Consider the following 23,356-nt stretch of genomic DNA (forward strand, 5'->3'; position numbering starts at 1 on the left):
AAAGTTTAAAGCGGGTGTGCTATTTTAGGCCAAATTTAAAGATGTTTAAACTTGTGTAGTATTCTCTCTTCTAGAACTGATATACTGTTTGAAAGAGAAATATTTACCAACTTTTCACCTAAGCCTTTTCATGATATAATATTATGTTTTGTTGCTATGTCAAATACTAGGATTTCATAATGGAACTTTCTGATTTTGCAAGGACATTTCACAACAAACCATTTGACCTAGCAGAGAAGACTTAATACACCTATCACAATATGAAAGGAATGGTAAAACGTATTTTACATTAACATTGGTTAGACTTTAGGGAAATAACTGAGATTGCCTACAAATGACTAAAAAATATAGCTCCTGACTATATTTTAGATTGACTGTCAATGACGATAAACATTAGTATGGTTTCTCTTAATTTTTTTTGGCCTTCATCCTCCTACCCCCTCTAGTTTTCTAGATGTAGAAATTTTTTTTTTTTTTAATGTCTATTTATTTTTGAGAGAGAGACAGAGTGTGAGCAGGGGAGGGCCAGAGAGAGAGGGAGACACAGAATCTGAAGCAGGCTCCAGGCACAGAACTCGATGAGGGGCTTGAACTCACAAGCTGTGAGATCTTGACCTGAGCCGAAGTCAGATGCTTAACTGACTAGCCAGGTGCCCCTAGATGTAGACATTCTTGAAGTAAATGAATTCTTGGAATATAAATAATGTATAATAAAATATTAATTTGTTCATCTTATAGTAATGGAATTTTCTGTATCAAAATATTACTGATATCTTAGTTAAGAAGTCCTTTAAATTTCATTTCAAAGTTGAAACACCTTTTCATAGCAAACGCATTAAATTTTGATTATCCTAAATAGCCCAAAATACATAGGGTGAAAATTTCAAAATCAGTTTTTTACTCACATAAAAAGATTACTTTATGGACTCTCAAGGCATAAATGACAGTATTTACAGAAATCTGTAGCACAACAATAAATGTATGAAATAAATTTATTCTATTTTAGTATTATAGAAGTTTAAAAACCAAACAATGGATGTGGTAGAATGACCTGCTATTGTAAACTTTTACAACTTATCAGATTGCAAAATAGGACATTTTTAAGAGACCATGTTGCAAAGATGCCTATGTTTTTTGCATTTTACGATGGTACTGGGTCTTTTAGGTGTTTGTTCTGGGCATAATTGGGAGAATACATTTCTTTTGACAGCAATTTGCACTTAAGTTTCAAAGATATAAATATAATTTAAGAGACACAGGTTTACCTCAGGGTGCAGGAAGAATACAAGTATAAATAAGATTAATAATATAAGCCATTTATAGAAGACAGATATAAAGATTAAAAAGAATATTGTTTTATGGTAACATGGAATGTGAAGAACAATCAGGTAATTTTTTTTTAAAGGGGACTATTTTTACATTTAAAATATTATGAAAATTATGTTTAAGCAAATGAAAAACTTATGAATCATATGACTGAAGAGACTCTTACATTTTATACTTTAATAATAATTTTACTTTATATGTGTAATATAATGGTATTTAAAAAGAATAAAACCTCCCAGTTATTGTATTTTCTCAAAATCCACCACAGTATTACAAAGAAGTCTGTACTTACTTTAGATTATGTATCTACTGTATAGAATAGTTTCTGTTATACAAATGTCTCCTAAGTTAAAGTCAAAATTGTTAATAATTCTTGAGTCAGATAATCAGATTTTAATATATCTAAATTAAGTTGATAATAATTTCTCAAAAATTAAATTTGTTATATGACATTTAGTATTTTATTGTGCAGTTAACATAAAATCATTTCACATTTGTTTTTAGACTAATTAACTTTAAAATTAAAGTGCATTATAAGTACATTGTATAAGTACAATATACACTTACACCATACATTTACAATGTCTTCAACTGAAAAATGGGTTTGCTTAAACAAACCCACCTGCATATACAATTCTACTTTTTATTTTCATTTTTCACTAACTCATGATTAATATAAATATAGGATTATAAAATAGTCTCATGACTTGAATCATGGGTGGGGAGGGGATAGGGAGGGGTTATACATTGTTTTCTGCTTTTAAATTGTTTATTAGGTAACTTCTGAAACCTGAACTATTCTCTTCTATTTTATGGTTTTGCTTCTTAAAGTGCTGACACAGTCATTCTGTGATAGCTGTATGTTTAAAAACCTTTTATAGTTTATTGATCCTTGGAGGGAGACATACAAAAGACACTAATAATTACTATGATTATTCAGTTAATATGAGTAAAATATTTATAAATTTGTGACTGGTATAATTTGAAGTTTTAATAAATGAAACAGGAGATTTTGAGCTACTTTGTCACATTGCTTAAATCAACCTCTTTCTGGTGCTTAGTAATAATGAAAGCAGATGGGTCTCATATGATACTTGAATTATACTAAGAAATAAACCTTTTTCATTCATGAGACTATTCTTTCTTACATTTTCTTATAAAAATATTTATAAACTATGATGGTATGCTCATGACCCTTTAAAATTAATAAGAGAGTAATAACAAGTAAGATAATTTACAGAAGTCTGAATATTCTTACTAATTGCAGATGTATATTAAGGAAAATCTATAGAAATTGGGATTACTTTAGTAAAAATTTATTGAGTTAATACTAAATCTAAAAGTAAGATCATTGTAGTGTACACAGAGAAACATAAAAGTGATGTTTGTGTTACCTTCTTACTTTGATGGATATAGGGAATTTCTTGGAATAATTTCAGATGTTATAGATTTTTAACTAACAAGGTGAAAGTAATTCATTTTTTTAACCTCAAGTCTTTAAACATTAATCATAGCATTTGCAATTTTGTTTATCCTCTATATTTTTATTTCTTCACAATAATTAAATGTTAAATGTAATAATTAAATGTTAGAATCAAGGGTTACATATTGGCCAGTTCAGAATTTTTTAATATTTCCTTAAATTTTATTTATTTATTTATTTATTTATATTTTTATTTTAGAGAGACAGATTACAAGCAGGGGAGAGGGGCAGAGAGAGAGAGAGAGACACAGTCTTAAGCAGGCTCCTTGCTCGCACAAAGCCCAAGGCAGGCTCGATCCCATGACCCTGGGATTGTGACCTGAGCTAAAATCAAGAGTTGGACGCTCACCTGATAGAGCCATCAAGATGCCCTCCAGTTGAGAATTTTTCGTTGGCTCTGCCTAGGTATCATATGACTTTAATTTTGTAAAAAATTTGTTCTTTTAATAGTTAAAAATGGAAAAAAAATATATAGGTAATAGGAGACAGAATATGAAGCCAAGATATGATGATTATTGGCATTAAAGTTACATCTTTTGCATGTTAAGTAATAATAAGGAAATAGATAAGTGCCTATAGGAATATTTTGTTAATATTCACTGAGGTGGCAAGTTCTTATAAAGATTTGACGAAGATTTGGATTGCCAGTAAAAACATATGCCTAGTAAATGCTTAACTGTTAACACTGTAAAGTTTTATCTCTCCGATATGCTAAAAAAACATCATTAATATTTATTTTGTTTTTCCTGCAGTATCTAATCTAATGCTGTCCACAAAATAATAGTTTAAGAAATTAAAAAAAATATTTAGTTGATCACAGATCTATAGGTACCATTCAGTAGAGGAACAAATCAGAATAACTGGTAAAATTATCTAGTTATCAGAGGCTAACAACATTTTTTTTTTAATTTTTTTTTCAACGTTTTTTATTTATTTTTGGGACAGAGAGAGACAGAGCATGAACGGGGGAGGGGCAGAGAGAGAGGGAGACACAGAATCGGAAACAGGATCCAGGCTCCGAGCCATCAGCCCAGAGCCTGATGCGGGGCTCGAACTCACGGACCGCGAGATCGTGACCTGGCTGAAGTCGGACGCTCAACTGACTGCGCCACCCAGGCGCCCCGAGGCTAACAACATTTTTAAAAAAATTTTTCTAATGTTTATTTATTTTTGAGAGAGAGAGAGACAGAGAGCATGAGAGGTGGAGGGGCAGAGAGAGGAGACACAGAATCTGAAGCAGGCTCCAGGCTCTGAGCTGTCAGCACAGAGCCTGATGTGGGGCTCAAACTCAGAGTGCAAGATCATGACCTGAGCCAAAGTCAGAGGCTTAACTGAGTGAGCCACCCACATGCCCCAGGATAACAACATTTTAGGAGCTCAGTTTTACCTATGGGATTCTCTCATATATTCCAATAAAGGACTATTTGTGATATATGTTATTCTATTGCTATTTTAAATAATGGTTCTTTGGATGTTTAGCTTTAAGAAGGAAAATCACCTAGAGTAAAATAAAAGATTTTACTGTTATTACATAAAGAGAATTATACTGACAGAAAACATAATAATGTATTCATTCTTTAATGATTTTTTTATTGTCAATTTGTTTTCTTTAGCTGCTACTTTCATTTTTATTTCATTCATTCATTCATTCAACTATAATTTTCTAAGCTCCAAACATACAAATATATGCAGTGGCAGACAAGACAGACAAGATTCCTGTCCTCACAGATCTTACCCTCCTGGGAGGAAACAGACCATAAACAAGTGCAAAGTAAGTAAGATGATGGAACGGAGGTCCAGAAATGGGATATAAAAAAGGCAACATTAGGTGTTCTAGGAAGGCCTCTTTGACAAGTTAACATTTGATCTATAACTAAACAGAAAATGAGGAGGGCCTGGGTGGCTCAGTCAGTTGAGCATCCACCTTCGGCTCAGGTCATGAGAACTTAGGGTCAGGTCATGATCTCACAGTTCGTGGGTTCGAGCCCCACATCAGGCTCTGTGCTGACCGCTTGCTCAGAGCCTGGAGGCTTCTTCAGATTCTGTGCCTCCTTCTCTCTCTGCCCCTCCCCCACTCATGCTTGGTCTCACTCTGTTTCTCAAAAATAAATACATGTAAATTAAAAATAAATAAATAAATAAACAGCAAATAAGAACCACTTGAATATTTGGTGCAAGAACAGCAATGGTAAAAACCCTTTGTCTAGAATAATAAAAACCAAAAATGATTGAAATACAGTACTTAAGAGACAAACTGTATGAGGTAAAGTTGGAATGAGAGGTCAGAACATGTGGGACTGCTTTCTCATGGTGAGGAATTTGGACTTTATTACAATGACAATGAGAAGCCACTGGAGAGTGTTAAGATGTAACCTGGTTTCCTTTCTGAAAAGATCACTCTGGCTGCTCTGTAGAGAATACATTAGAGAGTACTGAGGAAACCAAGAATGAAAACAAGGGAAGGCAGGTTTCTTGCATTATTGTGCTTTATATTAGTACTTTATATTTATAAAGTAATATATATTATTCTTGGTATATTATTCTTGGCATGTTGCCTTTCTATATTAGAAATCTATAATGATAGTTTAAGCCAGAGCTGAGGACAAAATACTGAAATACAGGCCTCTCAACTTCTAGATCAAACAGTGTCATTTTCATTAATTGTCATTTATTAAATGCTTATCTCACTCGATAATCTTATAATCCTAGGAGGTAGGTATCATTATTTCAGTTTTAAAGAATAGCCTCAAGAGGTAAAGCAAGTTGGTTCAGAGTTGGCATGGGAAATCTGAGTCTCTCATACTCCAAAGCCCTGGATATAGTGCCATACCTCTATTTAACTACTTTAAGATACAATGCATTCCTTTGTAATATATATTTTAACCTTTAACTGATTTCTATTATGTTCTAAATAAGCTCATCTTGACTTATTTCAATACTTTTCTTATTCTTAATTGTCTGTTAAAAGTCTATTTTAAGGAAAGTACTTGGGGGCACCTGGCTGGTTCAGTCAGAGCAGCATGTGACTCTTGATCCTGGGGTCATGAGTTCGAGCCCCACCATGGTTGTAGAGATTACTTAAATAAATAAAACTTTAAAAAAATAAGGAAAGTACTTAGGTCCAATTTTATACATAGAAGAGTAAAGAATAATTCTGAAAGCATAAGTCCACGGTTGATCTGACTAGGGTTTGCGTTAGGACTTGTTCAGGCATGCTGTAATATTAATTTTGTGAAACTCTAGTTACAGTATTAAATAACTACTTTTATCCAAACGAATGCCGGTCACTACATTAAAAAAAGATAATTAAAATCTCAGCCGAGGAAATGAACACATACATCGGAATCCTGCTTACGTTCTTTCATGTTCTAACAGTTATTATTTAACATTTGGTTTGCTTATGAAAGCCATTAAATCACGACAAACCTATGTCCTGAAAAACTCACATTTAGAAAGACCATTACTTTAGGAAAAAATAGGTTTTTTTCTTAGATGATATTTTTCTAGAAACATGAACTTACTTCTGCTTTTTTACGAGCTTCCATAGCTTTCATAAGCATCATATGTTGTCGTCTTCTCTCTCGTTCCTATTAGGCCAGATAAAATTAGGAAAATAACTCTAGTTAATGGTTTGATTTTGAAATGGAAAAACAAAACAAAACAAAACAAAACTCAGTATAGCATGTTTAGCATTTATAGACAAGTCACAGTAAATACTAAATATAAGACAAGAATGGCCAGTCTGTGCATGTTTTAGTTCAGGTTTAGAAAGCAAATACAAGAACAATCAAAAGCAAAAAGGTAAAGCAATGAACATGGAGACAGTGTAAACAGAAGCATACAAGATTTACTTATGGTCAGTTGTGATGCTCCTTCAAAAGCTGGCAGAACAAAAAGCATAATGGTTGGCTGGAACAGGTCAGTTACCTTACATCTGCTATTAGAAAAGCCACAAATATGTACTAGAGGCCAATTAAATTAAAGGTTGTATTGTTCTTAAATTTTTAGATCAGGCAGAAATTTATAATCACTTTCACTTCATGGTTTTAGAATTAGTTATTTTTATTTCAAGTACGCTATCATTTTGTAAATTCAATAAGCCACCGACAAATTACAAAGAGTTTTTTAAAGCTTTTATACCAATTTAGTTAAACTAGTCGTGGTTCATATACAAGCACCAATGAAATGGGGTATTCCTGGTTACTGATGTCTGCCACCTGATGCGCTAGGTAAGACCATAAAAGCTGCACCATGGGCTAATAAATGGAATCTAAAAGGCACAGTATGAAAACAAGGTAAGCACTAGTTTTGTTTGATAATCTCATTTTATTTTAAAATAAAAAATCAGATGGTTATATATCTAATCATTTCTTTTTGTTTAAAAGTATTTGGTCCTCCCAAAGGGATGTTTCTAAAATTATTTCTAAAATTTGTCTATCAAACCGGAATATATTTCATATTCTCTCATCAACCTAACTCAAAATTCCCATTGTATTCAATGGCAGTTTTGCATCTAGAATTGATGGGAGAATATGGGTCATTATCACATCTAATTGTATAGTGATCCAACTTTCATTGTGACATCAGTAATGTAAATTTTTAGACAGCAGCCTTATATAAGGCTTGCACAAATCAATTAAAAATCCTGGAGATGTATCATACTTCTTTATAGACAGACAAGCAGATGTATGCAATGCACTGTGCTGTAAAGCCATGCAGCAGTATGTAATATGACAGCAGCCAGTGCTACACTTTATGCATTGCTATGACAACCATATCACAACCAAATCACAATGCGGTGTTAGATGTACAAAAATAAACATACCCATACCATATCTAGTCTATGCCTCTCCAACTCCTGGTAGAAAGAGTTGGCACAACATTATGAAACAGAAATCACAGAGTCATGAAACCAATTTTTAACCCCCCAAAAGACACCAATACCAAAGCAAGGCAATAAACTGTAAGATGAAGGAAAAACTTAAGCAGGAATTAAATTGGAAATTTTTAAGAAAATATTTTGAAGATTGTCCCCAAATCAGATTTAAGAAAAATCATAAAATGTACATTTTGACAATTGCATAACTGTATGTATACAGACCTGATGCTTCAGAAGAACGGCTTGTTGTCTTCTCATTTCTTTTTCCTTAAAAATAAGAAACTTTTAATATGCAATTTTTAGGTAAGATTTAGAACACAGTACAAATATTAAAAGTTTCTCTTCTGAGGTTTTATAGTCCTCCCTTAGGTCAAACCATATGAAATTGCAAATATTTAATCATTTTTTACTTATATGGTGGCAATTTCATATGGTTCTACATAATACAGAAAGATTATATAACAGTAGCAAGGATATTATTCAGTACCCATTTAAACTTAAAATACAATAACCTAATAGCACATTTCAATAGCACATTCACGGAACTGATTAGCTAGATGGTCAGATCATATAAGATACAACTGGCACGTGGACTTTTAAAATTAATACATTATGTAGTGCAACCTTCAAATCCAGCTGATTAGAACTCTGTCCATTCGGAACACAAATTCCCAAATAAACTCTAATATTAAAAGCATCTATATCATTTCTATACACTATCTATGAATGAAAGTAACAAGAGACTAAGAGATCAGTTTCAGATTTTCATGCTCAGCTATAATGCAGGGTACTACCCCAAGGGGGTGAGGCTTAATGCAAACAATTCTATGAATATCATCAATTTAAATATTCTTATAAAGGTAAAAATCTACATGATATTAATATCTTTTTTCTAAAGAAAAAAGGAACAGAGTCTATGTAGAAAAGGTAACAAATAGTTCCCTGGCTTTATAAGATATAATTGTGTCTGCTCCTGGAACCAGTAGGGCCTCATTTCACTCAGCAGTCCTTTCAGTAATCAATTATGAGAAAAAGTGGAAGGTGAGGGGTGGAATGTGTATGTTTGTATGTGTGTCTTGGGGAGGGTTGTGGGGGGGGGGGCGGCGTTCAACTCTCTAATGCTTCACAACAGAAAATCAAAACCAAAACATTATAGTAATTAACAACGGCTAATTTTATTATTGGTAAGTAACAGTTGCTAAAATTAGATTTTTATTTCTGTAGGCTTCTCACTTTTTAATAGTTAAAATAGTTGCTGGATATTAACCAAGATAAACTTGTAATGTAAGTAGAGAATCAGATTTGGAACACAATTTAAAACAAAAACATCAACAACACAAAATAGCTTTGGGAAGATCATTCTGATTCAGCAAAACTATATACAGGTATTATGTAATAGTTTGCATTTCTGATTTGATGTTTGCTACTTAAGAGCTCAAAGCATCACATAAAACCTGTATAAGGAAATAAAAAAACATATACATACAATATACATACAATAAAAGCACACATTATACACATATTGTATCTGTGCTAAACATTTTAAGATAATTGTTTTGAGGAGAGCTATTATTTTTGTATAATTAATACGGGTGTAATAGCGTATAGTTTTTATTTTTGAAAAATAAAAACTGGTTCTCATCTAAACTAACCTTTATTCGTTTTTCGGCCTCCAATAATTTGGCATTTGCTGCTTCTTCCTTCTTTTTCTTTTTAGCCTGTGCATGCAAAACAGGTCTCAAAGTCATGCAACAGCACCACTACAACTTGAAAATAATCTCAGACTTAAAAATGGAGCTACATGCCTCACAGGTACAAAACAATATGTAACATATATGTAGACAATTACATACCCCCCACCAGTTAACATTACATTTAACATACTAATCTCATTTTTAATGTATAATTAGCATTAAGATATAAAAAAAGTTTTAAAATGTATAAAAGTATGTCAGCTTTTCCTCTTCAAACTCTGTTAAAAGTCTGAAATTACTAAGCATTGATGTTATTTTAACACTTAAACACAGAAAAAAACATTTTGTAGCATGTATTGTCTTTTTTATAGTTTTTAAAAGTAAAACATGATTGCTGTAGAAAGTTTAGAAAATGGGGTGGATTTTAACTGATAAAAAAGTTACTTAATGAGGGGCGCCTGGGTGGCTCAGTCGGTTAAGTGTCCGACTTCAGCTCAGGTCACGATCTCACGGTCCGTGAGTTCGAGCCCCGCGTTGGGCTCTGGGCTGATGGCTCAGAGCCTAGAGCCTGTTTCCGATTCTGTGTCTCCCTCTCTCTCTGCCCCTCCCCCACTTGTGCTCTGTCTCTCTCAGTCTCAAAAATAAATAAACATTAAAAAAAAATTAAAAAAAAGTTACTTTATGAATAAATCAGTAACATAAAAATGCACATGTCCGTCCACTTTATTTGAAATTTCTTCAACACTTGAAATTTGAGATAAATCTGTTCCTCAGATGATTTAAATGACACATTAAATCTCAGTTTCCCTAGCTGTGCAATGTGGTTAATTAAAGGTTTTTTTTTTAAATAGGATGGAAACATATTTCATGAAGCATATTTTGATTATTAAGATTGTGCCATCAAATTTGAGCTTCACAATCTTAAAGTCTTTAACTATCTTGTAGTTTTATAACTATCTAGTAGTTATTATCAGTTTACTTTAAGATAAGCATATTTACTATTTGAGAGGTTTTAAAATTAATTTGAAGGCGTTAAGGAAATATCTGTATATTTCTGGATGGAAAAAAACAAACAGAAAACCTCAATTATCTGGGGTCCTCAGAATTGTTTTACATAGCAATAGTTTCTGAATAGCTGAGAGGTTATAATAATTTTAAACATTAAAAGTTTATTTTTACATTTATGGATGAAAATAATTTTGAGACCTATGCCTGTTTAGACATAGTACCACTAAACATAATTTAGCTTTTTCTTGATGACTCAGGACAATTGTTCTGAACATCAGTTATTATACTACACAGTTCAATAGAGTAATGTATTTTGGCCATTAAGGTGTTGAAAATTGCTTGCTATTCAACTAAAAATTACATGCTCTTGCTAGGTTTTTTAATTCCTATATATGCGGGTTAGAGTTTTTCTGCATTTTTCCCTTGCTGTCTTTTGGCTATTACTTCTGCTGTTGCCAACATATGTCTTTAGCCCTATTCCAGTAGCTTCAGGGGAAGGATATAATAGAAACCAGAAAATCAACCTAGTTAAACTGTTTCTACATTTAAAATTTACTTTTACTTTTGTAATGTTTTATTTCTAAATTAAAAATAAATATCTAACTATATGTCCGAATGAGTTTTCTAAAAGTAAAGAGTATGAGTTTTAGCACATGAACTTTATGACAACTATATTGTCTGCTCAGAGGTTTCCTCTTTATTTTGTCTTATTTTCTGGGTTTTTATTAGACTAATTAGGATTAGATTAGCTTGCTACTTAAATAAGGTTCAGATAAGATCTTACTCTGCGTTACTTTTAAAGAGAATTTCTGATGAATGTATTAATTTGTATGAGTGAGAGAATATGTGGGTAAAATTTTTATTTTTGTAAACTTTAAGATATATTATATCAAATTTAAGAGCTCTACCTCTAGAATTTGCTGGGCTCGAAGTTCTTTTTCCATTCTGATTTGTTGTATTCTTTTAATTTTTTCCTGTAGAAAAAGTTATAATTTAAGACAATAAATATGTAGATGAACACATTTAAGCGGAATGAAATTAATTTAAGGTAAGTACACATTTACCAAAGGTTGCCCATGCTGGATCTAAAACTTAATGATTTAGCTTAGCATCACAAATATATATATATATGTGTATATATATATATATATATATATATATATATATATATATGTATTCATGTCTTAATAGGATTTTACAAAATTTCTCAAAACAATTTATAAAATACAAATTCTAACTAAGTATATAGAAGCCAGGTAAACCAAAGTAATTAAACTCATTTAGCCTGTTTGCAAGCATAAGTAATACCTACTTTGAAATAAATATAGGTCAGAATGATCAGAAAAAATAATACATCAAGAATCAGAAAACTTAAAGCTAGTTCTGAGTTACTGTCATTCATTACATGATCTTGAACATATAACCACTCTTGTATAAAACAGGGAGAAGTGCTTACCCTTTACTCACTATGTCATGACACAATTACAATTCTTAAAAAAGTGTATAGTGCTATACAATTGTAATAGGTTAACAATTTTTTCCATACCATAATTTCTTATTTCACATAGTGAATAACATGATAACATCACATTACAATAAGCTAAATTCAGAAGTAATCTAACATTATTTTAAAATGGGTAAACTACAATTTAACATTGTAAGGAATAATTCACACAACATACTAGGTATTCACATTGTCTAAATTTAATGTTCTAGGTATTGTTTTAGAATTCAGTGATCATGTAAATTTTGATAAGAATTTTACAGCTGATTTAAAATGATGCCATATGCTATAAGCACATTGTTAACAATTTCATGTTCATAAATCCCTTTGAAATTCCCAAATTGGCCCTGATAAGAATATGTAGTTTAAAAAAAAACCAAAAAAACAAACAAAAAAAAACCCCACCAACCCCAATTGTCCTGCTTGCAAATTGCACTGTTCCTAGGATTTCTAGAACCAACCCATTTTACACTGCTTTCTATTACAATACCTACTCCAATCTCCGGATGCTAGTGTACCTTTTGAAGCTATGCTTTAACATGTTGTTTTTTTATTACAATTCTTTTTTATTTTTAAATTTTTATTTAATTAATTTATTTAATTTATGTCCAAGTTAGTTTGCATATAGTGCAACAATGATTTCAGGAATAGATTCCTTAATGCACCTTACCCATTTAGCCCATCCCCCCTCCCACAACCCCTCCAGTAACCCTCAGTTTGTTCTCCATATTTATGAGTCTCTTCTGTTTTGTCCCCTTCCCTGTTTTTAGATTATTTTTGTTACCCTTCCCTTATGTTCACCTGTTTTGTCTCTTAAACCCCTCAAATGAGTGAAGTCATATGATTTTTGTCTTTCTCTGACTAATTTCGCTTAGCATAATACCCTCTAGTTCCATCCACATAGTTGTGAATGGCTGCTTTAACATGTTTTTAAACTTACTCCTTTTTTTCCTCATACTAATGTTATTGATTCCCTGCAGGGCTCTCTACTGCAGGAAAAGGAGATTTCTGAAATTACTGTTCTGATTTTAGAAGACTGATTACATTCCATAATTTTGTTTTTGGTGATCCTACTTGGTATTGAATATTAATTATAGCTTGCCAAACATAAAAACCCAAGAGTATCTTTTATTTCATTCCAGTCTTAGAGAAGGCTGTACTCGATCCACACTTGATATATTTATTTAGTTTAGAACTTGAGACCTAAGTAAAGCACACTTGTGATTTAATTTTCCTGCTCTTGTTAATCATAAGGTTATAAAATGGTATATTCTCAAGTCAGCAAAAGTGATTTATTATTTTCTTAGGCACAGAGATAGGTATGGAATCTTGGGCTTAAGTTCAACTCAGAGCTTTATCTTAGCTGTCCAAGTGATTCATATATATGTACATATATTTGGTAGTGCTGTCATTAGCATTAGCAGAGATAAACCTTGTTTATAAATTATTATAATATAAGTTCACCTTATAATATTGAGTACCCAATCACTGAACTGGGCACTTTACTTAAAATATCTTATGATCATTAAAAAAAAAACCACATGGGGCGCCTGGGTGGCTCAGTCGGTTGGGCGTCCGACTTTGGCTCAGGTCATGATCTCGCGGTCCGTGAGTTTGAGCCCCGCATCAGGCTCTGTGCTGACAGCTCAGAGCCTGGAGCCTGTTTCGGATTCTGTGTCTCCCTCTCTCTGACCCTCCCGCATTCATGCTCTGTCTGTCTCAAAAATGAATAAACGTTAAAAAAATTTTTTTTTAAAACACAAAAACAAACAAAAAACAACAGGGGCGCCTGGGTGACTTGGTCAGTTAAGCATCTGACTTCCGCTCAGGTCATGATCTCATGGTTCATGGGTTTGAGCCCCACATTGGGCTCTGGGCTGACAACTCAGAGTCTGGATCCTGATTCGAATTATTTGTCACCCTCTCTCTCTCTGTCTTTCAAAAATAAATAAATGTAAAAATATTTTAAAAAAACAAAAACAAAAACACAGGAGTTGTGGTTATCTTTTTTTTTTTTTTTAACCTAAGAGAAAATTGAAATTGCTGGAGGGTAAATATTTTGCCTAACATCAAATACTAAATATAGAGACCTGGTTAGATTCCAACGCTTTTGCTCCTTCTGCTTCATAATAATGCTTCTGCAAGTCTCTTGAAAATTGCTTTGAGGACTATATGCTGATATATTGGGGCCTACTAGGTGGAATAAAGAATCCAGACGATAAGAAGCATGTGATACTATTTAATCCTAGATCTAATGCTGACTTTAAAATAGGCATTGTGACTATGTGAGTAAACCCATGCTAGACTTTGATTCACTTTGTTGGCAACAACGAATAAGTCAAGTGGTATTAAAAGACTAGTCTCAGACAAATATCTTGATGAATATCTAAGATTAGTTCATTTGTATTCATGTTGCTGGAACCTTGGGACCCCAATGCTTTTTTGATGAGCAGCAAAAACTATGTAGGCTTAAGGTGTAGCCACTTTAAGAGCTTAGGAACACAAAACTGAACTTCAGAGGCTGATGAAATCTGGTGCATCTCTAGGCATTAGGAAATAGGATAAGCTGTAAAAAATTAGTATTTCACTTAAAATAAAATATAGACTATTTTTACATATACATGGAATATATAATAAATATTTATGTTATTTTGATAAATATATATACAGTGCCTTTAGCAGTTACAATCAACAAACTAAGGAATGAATCTGAGTTTACAATTGACCACATTAAATTACAGTGAGGAGTATACCATATAGTTTGGTGTTTAATATCTGTCTCTTAAAAAGTGAACATCTGTTTGTGCCAGGCATTGTGGTATATATGCTACATTCCAAGATCTCGTTTAATCATTAGATAATGAGGTTATTTCCTTTTACCATGGAGGAAATAGAGACAAAGAGGATAATTCATCTAAGATGACAAAAATATTATGCAGCAGAGCCCATATTCAACTCTTGGCTGCCTGACTACAGACTAAGTTCTGACTCCCCATTCCACATCAACTGTCTCTAATCCCACATCACATCCAACCCAAGCCATTTATTTAGCAGCTATTTATATAATAACACAGTTTACTTCATTTCATACTCAGAAAAAACTACTTGCTGTTCAAAATATTAAATGAATAGTAGTTCCCTCATTTCCTTTCTGCTTTAATGATTATACGAATACATGGAGATGGGAGAGTAGCTCACACCCTCACATCTTAAATGCTCAATATCTTGTCATGCCATTGCATGAATTCTTAATTCACTTATAAAAATTTAAAAATCATTTCACCTACCTGTACTTAATTTTGAAAACTACATAGGGGAGAGAGATTATAGATAGAAGATAGAATGTTGGATATGTTGAAATAGTGCATTCTTGGTTCTGTTTTGTTTTTGTTTTTGTTTTTGTTTTTGTTTTTTTTGCAGTAAGAATATTTAAGCATTCAGAAGCAGTGGAGACAAACCTTATTCTATAAACTTGAATTTAACTTTCTATGTATATTTTATGTATTTCAGAAGAAGAAGCTTCTCTTACTAAAATCTAAACATTTAAGCAATAGCCTTCATTTATTGATAATTAATTTTAAAAGTTTGAAAGCTGTTCAGATGTCAACCTATATTCAAAGTCTATCAGGATATTAAAAATACTTATACAAATCTACTATTTGGTAAGCTTTAAAAACTTGGAAGTATGAGACTTGGTTCAAAAATGAGGTGAATTTTAATTAATGCAAGATGACAACTTTCTAAGTGATTTCACATAATATTAATGTGAAATGTGGTTATTTCAGAAATCAAGATGAAAATAATGTACATATCTACATATGCCAATAAAGCCTCAATATAACACTTGTGCTTTAAAAATCAGTTCTAATGCATAAACGTACCTGTTGTTTCATAATCTTTATTTGTTCTTTTTGCTTTCTCTTCTCCTCAGCAGCCATTATTGCTGTGGTGAAAACCGAAGCACAGATATCATCAGCAAGGAAACAAAGAGGAGAAACTTCTTATAGAATTCCCCAACACTCACTCTTGATGTTTATGTTTTCATTTAAATCACCTACCTTGTTGTTTTTTAGCTTCTTTGGCAACCCGAGCCTGTTCCTGCTTTTGAAGTTTTCTCAAAAGCTTTATTTGCGCTGCTTGTCTGGCTATTTCTGAAAAACACAACATTTCAAGAAATATTATTAACAACTTGACATAAATGTTAACCTAGAAACAATGACTGTGTGAAACTGGTATCATCATGAAAAGACATAATTTTTAAGAAAATCGCCTAAGGTTAGATACCAACTGAGAGAATGGTGTGGCAGCAAATTTCATGTTTATTTTCCCTAGAAACTGCTAAATTATTTCACCAAAGAAGATCCCACACACAGAACTACACAAAAATGATACTTCTTTTAATTCTCTTCACAAAGGGTAATCTGAGCACATCAGTTTTTTTTTTTTTTTTTCACATTTTGTGTAATCCCCACTTCGTAGGAAAGTAGTAGCTAGTATGCAAAAATAGTGCTTTAGCTTTGGTCTTAACAAAATACATGAAAAGGAAAAAGGACTCAAAATAGAACAAATGCAAAGCCTCCAAAACTCAGTATCACAATCAGCTATATAAATGGTAGTTTCTGAATCCAGTGACATTTTCATTTATGAAGGAGAGGGTCTAAATCTCCTAAATAAAAAGTACAGAATGTCAAGGGGTTTTAAAGACAACTTAGTTCTCATAATTTTTAAGGACAACTGCATGAAACTGGGATAGACTGACATGACGAGTGGCCCCAACTATTCATTCTTCCCTCTTCCATGTCATCTGCAATGTGACTTTGCAGTTCCTCTCATCAAGAGGTGACATATATTTATCTTCTTGTCCCTTGATTCTGAGTTCAGACATGTGATCTTCACTAGCTAATAGGATGTTAGCAGTTGTGATACACAAAGAAGGTTGAAAATATACTTGTACTCTTTCTATTTCTTCGCTTGTGCCTTGCTTGCCCTTTACTATAAAGACATGATTGGGCGAGGCTGCTGAAGGTTGGGACACATGGAGTCAGATGACTTCACGTGTGTGAAAACACCCAGCCAAGATCAGCAGAGCTGCCTAACTTACCTCCAGCTGCTTTGATTTGTGCAACAATTAATGCTTAGTGTTATAAATTACTGAAATTGTGTGGTTGGTTGTTTTCCAACATTACTATGGCAACAGGTAACTGACATGGAAAGCATGTCATGCTTTCTTCTGCTGGCAAACCTTGTCAGCATATTTTTAACTATAAAAGTGCTGTATGGGGTGCCTGGGTGGCTCAGTCGGTTGAGCGTCTGACTTCGGCTCAGGTCATGATCTCACGGTTCGTGAGTTTGGGCCCGCGTCGGTCTCTGTGCTGACAGCTCAGAGCCTGGAGCCTGTTTCAGATCCTGTATCTCCCTCTCTCTCTCTGACCCTCCCCCGTTCATGCTCTGTCTCTCTCTGTCTCAAAAATAAATAAACGTTAAACATAAATAAATAAATAAATAAATAAATAATAAATAAATAAAGTGCTGTATCATAGTATCACTCATAAAATACCACCTTACATTAGACATTATTTTAAACTTTGTAGCAGATGAGTTTTAAGAAATCTATATATTATATTGAATAATGAATATTAATTACTGGAGTTCTACTAATTTTTTCCATTTATTGAACTGTTGTATTAAATTTACATAAACTTATTTAATCTTCATAACAATCTTATGAGATAGGCAACATTATGCCCAGTTTACAAAAGAAATAACTAAGGCTCACAAAGGTTAAATAACAAAGCCAAGATATAAACCCAAGTCTTTCTGACTTCACAGTTTATATGATCCTAGTTCTAAAAACCTTTAAGAAAAGTTGAGTGCCTTGAGATTTTAGATAAGAACTTAACCCTCTGTCCTGTAACAGCAGAAGTGACATTGGTTACTATGGCTGATTTTCTATTAATAAGACTTTAAAAAAGGGGAGGGGATGTAAAGCGTCTAACTTTATCTAGTAAACTGGAAGGGTTAATGGAAGATGATGCTAAAATATATCTCCAATCCTCCAATAACCCATAAATAACTTTTGAAATATTAATTTGAAAAAGATCTTTTATGGATTAAGAAATTACCTATCCATTTAATTTAAAGATAAAAGTTTACTTTTGAAATAGTTTATTTTCACACAAAATTAGGGATATTTTAGATATACGACATTTTCTTTGGTTCTACGATGCAATTTTTAAACACAGTCTAAAATCAGAATATGTGTGACAATTGGCAGTACTTTTCTTTTGTAGTGGTACATCTTGAAATAATGGTACATTGCAATGACTATGGCATCTCAGATTCTATGACATACGAAAGGAAGAGGTACTATTTCATATCTTAGAAAATTTAAAGTATTAATAGTTTTGGCAGGTTTATTTATTAGGTCAATAGTCCTTTTCATATCAAAACTGCCAGATTCTTTATTTTCTAGAGAAATTAGAGAATTCTCTTGTCATAATGCTTGGGTGTACATTCAAAATTTGCATTTTTTTGCTGTTCTGAACTTTACTTCAAATTAAGTCCAGTATTTCAGTCTAGGTGAGGCCTAGTAGGATAATATGACAGAAACTTCTAGAATACCTTCAAATAACCCCCTCAACCTGTTAATGTAGAAGCCTTTTAGAAATAAAAGGAGTGATAAAGTGATTCATTCCTTTCTTCCCAAGAAAAAAAAATGAATATTTTACCATATATGCTGGTAAATATTAATAATTTACTTTTAAATATTTAACATTTATATACATGTTGAGGAAAAAACATATACATAATCTTGTGAAAGGTAACAGAATTTGCAAAATGCAACATAATACAACAAGGGAGACTTATGTAACAGAATACAAACCAATTTGAAATCTCAAGGGAGAAAAAAACATTTGGGTAAAAGTTCAATAATTGCCTTTTATTTTGTTAAAATAAAATTTAGTTAATTTTCCATATATAAAGCTGCCATTTTAGGTACTAAGTATTAATAGTATTTGTAGTAGATATTCAAGACATGCATGGAGAGCCCATGCTTTGGGTATCCGTTAATTTCAAGCTTTCTTATTTTATGCAAATAATGCACACTCATCACTATTATACATTCATCAGAAGAGTCAGTGGTTTATTGACAATGTTAATTTTAAAAACCCATCATTTATAGCTGTATCTCTTAATATATTAACTTTTTATCAACCTTCACTAATAACTATTTAGGGGAAATAAAAATCATAACAGAAACCAAATAAAATAACATAAAAAATTTTCACTCTTGGGGCTCCTGACTGGCTCAGTCAGAATAGCATGTGACTCCTGACCTTGGGGTCATGAGTTTGAGGCCAACATTGGGTACAGAGATTACATACATACATACATACATATACACATAAACAAGCAAACTAAAAAAATTCATTAACATACAAGAGAGAAAAACTTATATGACATTAAGTTACATGCCAGATAGTTAATTTACATGCCATCAGTGGAACTATGAATCAGCACAACCTTTTTGGAGACAATATTTGCCTGCTAGCTTCCAAAACTGAAAATGCACATACCCTTTGATTCAAAGATTCTCTCTCTACAATTTTATACTATGAAATAGCCATACCTATAGAAGGATATGAATAAATGTGTAATATGTGTTTATTGCAGGACGATTTGTGGTAGCAATGATTGGGAAGCAGCTCAAATAGTCATCAAAAGAGACTGATTAACTGAAGTATGGTAGAGCCATATGTGGCATCACTTTACTATTCAGCTAGTAAAAGCCTAAGGTTGATTTTTAAGTGCAGATATAGAAATATGTTCGAGATAAATTAGGTGGAATAAATTAAGTGGATAAATCAAGCAAGTTGAATAGGATGTACTTAAGCCCATCTATTTTACAAATGAAAAGATATATATGATACAATATATTACATATGTATATGTACACATATATTGTGTCACATGACTGTGTGTGTGTATGTAGGAGTGTGTGTACACATTTCTGGATGGATTTATAAAAAACTGTTAATAATGATGCTGCTCATGAGTGTCTTTTATTTTAAAGTGAGTGAGAACAAGTGTCTTATTTGTAAAGCATTCTATTCTTTGAGTTTTGTTGTGGGTGTTTATTTTATAATAAAAACAAAACAGCTCCAAAGAAGTCAATATTATGATAGTGTTTACAATAAAGAGAAATAAATCAAGATTTTCTTCCGGAAAAAGAAAAAAACACGCAAAGAAGTAAAATCCTGTTAGTCTTTCAAGTCAATTTTTATTATCAAGCTTTTATTTTATATTGATTTATATGTTTTTATATATGCTTGTGAATATAAGACACCAATACATCTCTTTTGATGTATATTCAGATAGCCTTAAGAGGCTTCACATTTGTACCTAGTTAATCAAACTCATACAGAACTCTTTTATTTTAGTCAGCTTTCTGTGTCAGACATAGCATGGTAATTTCATGTTGATAATTTATGTGTAGCTTTCAGTTACAATACATTTGAGGTTATTATGAGCACTTTGTGCTTGAAAAGTAATACTTTCTGGTGATCTTAAAATAAATTATGATTTAAATCTATTAGTTGTCCATTTTGAAAATATATGTGATATATCCAGACTACAAAGAACCCAAACTAAAAAGACTGGGGTTACTTACCAGTAATTGGAGTTCTCTGACTGAAAATTTACTCCACAGATCCACATATTTTGGAGTTATTCCCTTGTACCACCTCAAGGAATCGGGAGCTGTTAAAATGAGAATTTCCAGAAGGTTGGCACCACCTTAAGGCATGTGCCAAGTGCTGGGTGATTCCCTTTCTGTGCAAGCCTTTAAAGCTTATCCCCCACCTTTGTAATTCTAAACACACAAGATCTGATGTGTTTATGAGTATGGCTCTTGAAAGGAGCTTACCTAATCAAAGAACTCCAGTTACCAGTGAGATTCCTTATTTTCTCATTTTTATTCTAACACAAATATCTACTTTTCAGAAAGTGAGAGCAGTATCATTCATATTCAAAAACATAAGAAATGCGTAGACATATTAGTATGATCTACAATGTCATTCTATCTCTTACCTTGAGCTTGCAGTTTTCTTAGCAATTTGGCATCTGTGTTGTCTAGAAACTCAGCACTTCCCACGTTTGGAGGCCGACCCTTCCGACGTCTCATCCTGGATTCCTCTCTTGCTCGCTGTCTATCTGGATTTGGTGGTCTTCCTCTACGGCCTTCCATTGCCCTGATACGGGGAATGACATCCTCTTCTTTCAAAAGACACCACTGCATTCCCTTTTAATTAACATTTTACAGAAATATTATATTAAAAGAAAAATAAACATAAGTGATCAATGTGTCAGAAAATTCTATGTAAATTCAGATATTCTGAAATTTATAAAGCTAGTATAAAGCTTAGAAATTTTAATTTTTAATTAAATTTATATCTATAATTGTTCATGGCCTTTGGCATATCTTTGGTTTTCTTACTTTCATGACTTCAACTTTAAATAGAGATCTAGATCTATAAAAATATATTTATAAACATATGTATCCATAAACCCATAAATAGAGATATATCAATCACATTTCCAAACTATAATGACCATAAAGTTGACAGATATTTGAAAATATTAGTTGTGTGATGACACCCCTATGGATTGTTTTCTTGTATTATCAGTTCAACCAAGCATGAAGCTATCCAAATAACTGAAGGAAGTTTCTCTTTATAGAAATATTACAGGGTGCCTGGGTGGCTCAGTCGATTAAGTGTCCTTAAGTGTCTGACTTCAGCTCAGGTCATGATCTCATGGTCCATGGGCTCGAGCCCCAGTTGGGCTCTGTGCGACAGTTAGGAGCCTGGAGCCTGCTTCAGATTCTGTGTCTCCCTCTCTTTCTGCCCCACCACCCCCCCACCTCCGTCATGCTCTGTCTCTCAAAAATGAATAAACATTAAATAAAAAAAAAGAAATATTACAGATAATAAATCAAGAAGGAATGTAATACCTGATGAATTCAGGGATCTAAGCATTGAACCTGAATGGTTGTCAATCACCAGAAAGAGAGACCACTAGGTAAACATCAGCCTTCTAATGTGGGTTCACCCCATCACCTATAAATTAATCCTGCCCTCTACCAAATGAATCAAACCTAAATGTGATGAGGTTTCTGGACCTAATTACTATAACTTTACAGGAAAAATAGGATAAGAAGTGTATGTTAAACTACATAGCAAAATTAAGTCTGTAGGAAATTCTACAAATTACTCAGTTTTTTTGAGAAATAAATTTTAAGGAAAAAAAACTGTAAGATTAAAGGAGACTTAAAAGATGTATCAAATACATTTTATCTAAATACTGATTCAAATATAAAACCTTCAGAAAATTAGAATAATTAAAGAACTGAAACTGTGAACAATGCCTAACATTTGATGGTATCCAGAAATTATAATTTTAAAGTGTGATAATGGTACTCTTGTAAAAAACAAGAGTCCTTATCTTCTAGAGATACATATTGAATATTTTACAGATAAAACAAGACGTGTAAGATTTGCTTCAGCAAATGGAAAAGTAGAAGCAGATGGGGACATATGTAAAACAATACTGGCTATATGATTTCTAAAGCTGATGATGGGTACATCGTATATATTACATATTTGAGATTTCCCATTATAAGTCACCAAGAGAAACACATAAACTACCATAATGCTAATGCATTATAGGAATAATACTGCTCAGTGCATAGATACAATCTGAGTCTGGTTTTAATTATCCTCAATATGTCAATCAAAACAAATACACTGTTATATTACCTTCTTATTGTCTAAAGTAATATGTTCAGATAGAAGAATGGCACCCTTTTAAAATAGTTTTATTTCTTACTTCTTCTTTAAAAATATTTATTTTGAGAAAGAGAGAGAGAGACAGAGAGAGAGAGAGTGTGGGTGTGTGTGTCGAAGGGGCAGAGGGAGAGTATGAGAGAATCTCAAGCAGGCTCCGTGCTGTCAGCACAGCCGAAGATCATGACCTGAGCTGAAATCAAGAGTTGAACGCTTAACCAACTGAGCCATTCAGGTGCCCCTGTTACTTGATTTTTTAAGAGATAATTTCTCTAGGGGTGCTTGGGTGGCTCAGTCAGTTAAGCTCTGACTTTGGCTCAGGTCATGATCTCACAGTTTGTGGGTTCAGAGTTCTGCATCAGGCTCTGCACTGACAGTGTGGAGCCTGCTTAGGATTCTCTCTCCCCCCTCTCTGCTCTGCCCCCACTTGCACATGCTCTCTCTCTCTCTCTCAAAATAAATAAATAAAGAGAGAGAGATAATTCCTTTAATATGAAGGTTAAGGAAATTTTCAAAATGTGCTTTCTTCTTAAAAGAATGTTAAACTAGGAATTTAGCTTGAACCACTGTAGTCAGTTCTGCAACCAAAAGCAATAAAAAGTTGTTGAGTTACTTTTT

At 32.8% G+C, this 23,356-nt stretch overlaps 1 protein-coding gene across 26 annotated transcripts in view; it reads right to left on the reverse strand.

The window, feature by feature from the left end:
* The window catches only part of BAZ2B (bromodomain adjacent to zinc finger domain 2B), a 500,560-nt gene that overhangs the window by 121,224 nt on the left and 355,980 nt on the right, over positions 1 to 23,356 (reverse strand). For 17 of the 26 annotated variants that reach the window (XM_023259353.2, XM_023259354.2, XM_023259351.2 and 14 more), the window contains 8 exons: positions 20,985 to 21,195; positions 15,953 to 16,045; positions 15,776 to 15,837; positions 11,299 to 11,364; positions 9,341 to 9,406; positions 7,911 to 7,955; positions 7,635 to 7,667; positions 6,331 to 6,396 (listed from right to left, as the gene is read on the reverse strand). In XM_023259353.2, coding sequence (XP_023115121.1) covers positions 6,331 to 6,396; positions 7,635 to 7,667; positions 7,911 to 7,955; positions 9,341 to 9,406; positions 11,299 to 11,364; positions 15,776 to 15,837; positions 15,953 to 16,045; positions 20,985 to 21,195 — 642 coding nt within the window. The remainder of the gene's footprint in view (positions 1 to 6,330; positions 6,397 to 7,634; positions 7,668 to 7,910; positions 7,956 to 9,340; positions 9,407 to 11,298; positions 11,365 to 15,775; positions 15,838 to 15,952; positions 16,046 to 20,984; positions 21,196 to 23,356) is intronic. The other 9 variants (XM_045034830.1, XM_023259357.2, XM_023259369.2 and 6 more) reach the window with 2 other exon arrangements.

The sequence above is a fragment of the Felis catus genome, chromosome C1 (genome assembly GCF_018350175.1).
Source record: "Felis catus isolate Fca126 chromosome C1, F.catus_Fca126_mat1.0, whole genome shotgun sequence".
Classification (NCBI taxonomy): Eukaryota; Metazoa; Chordata; class Mammalia; order Carnivora; family Felidae; genus Felis; species Felis catus.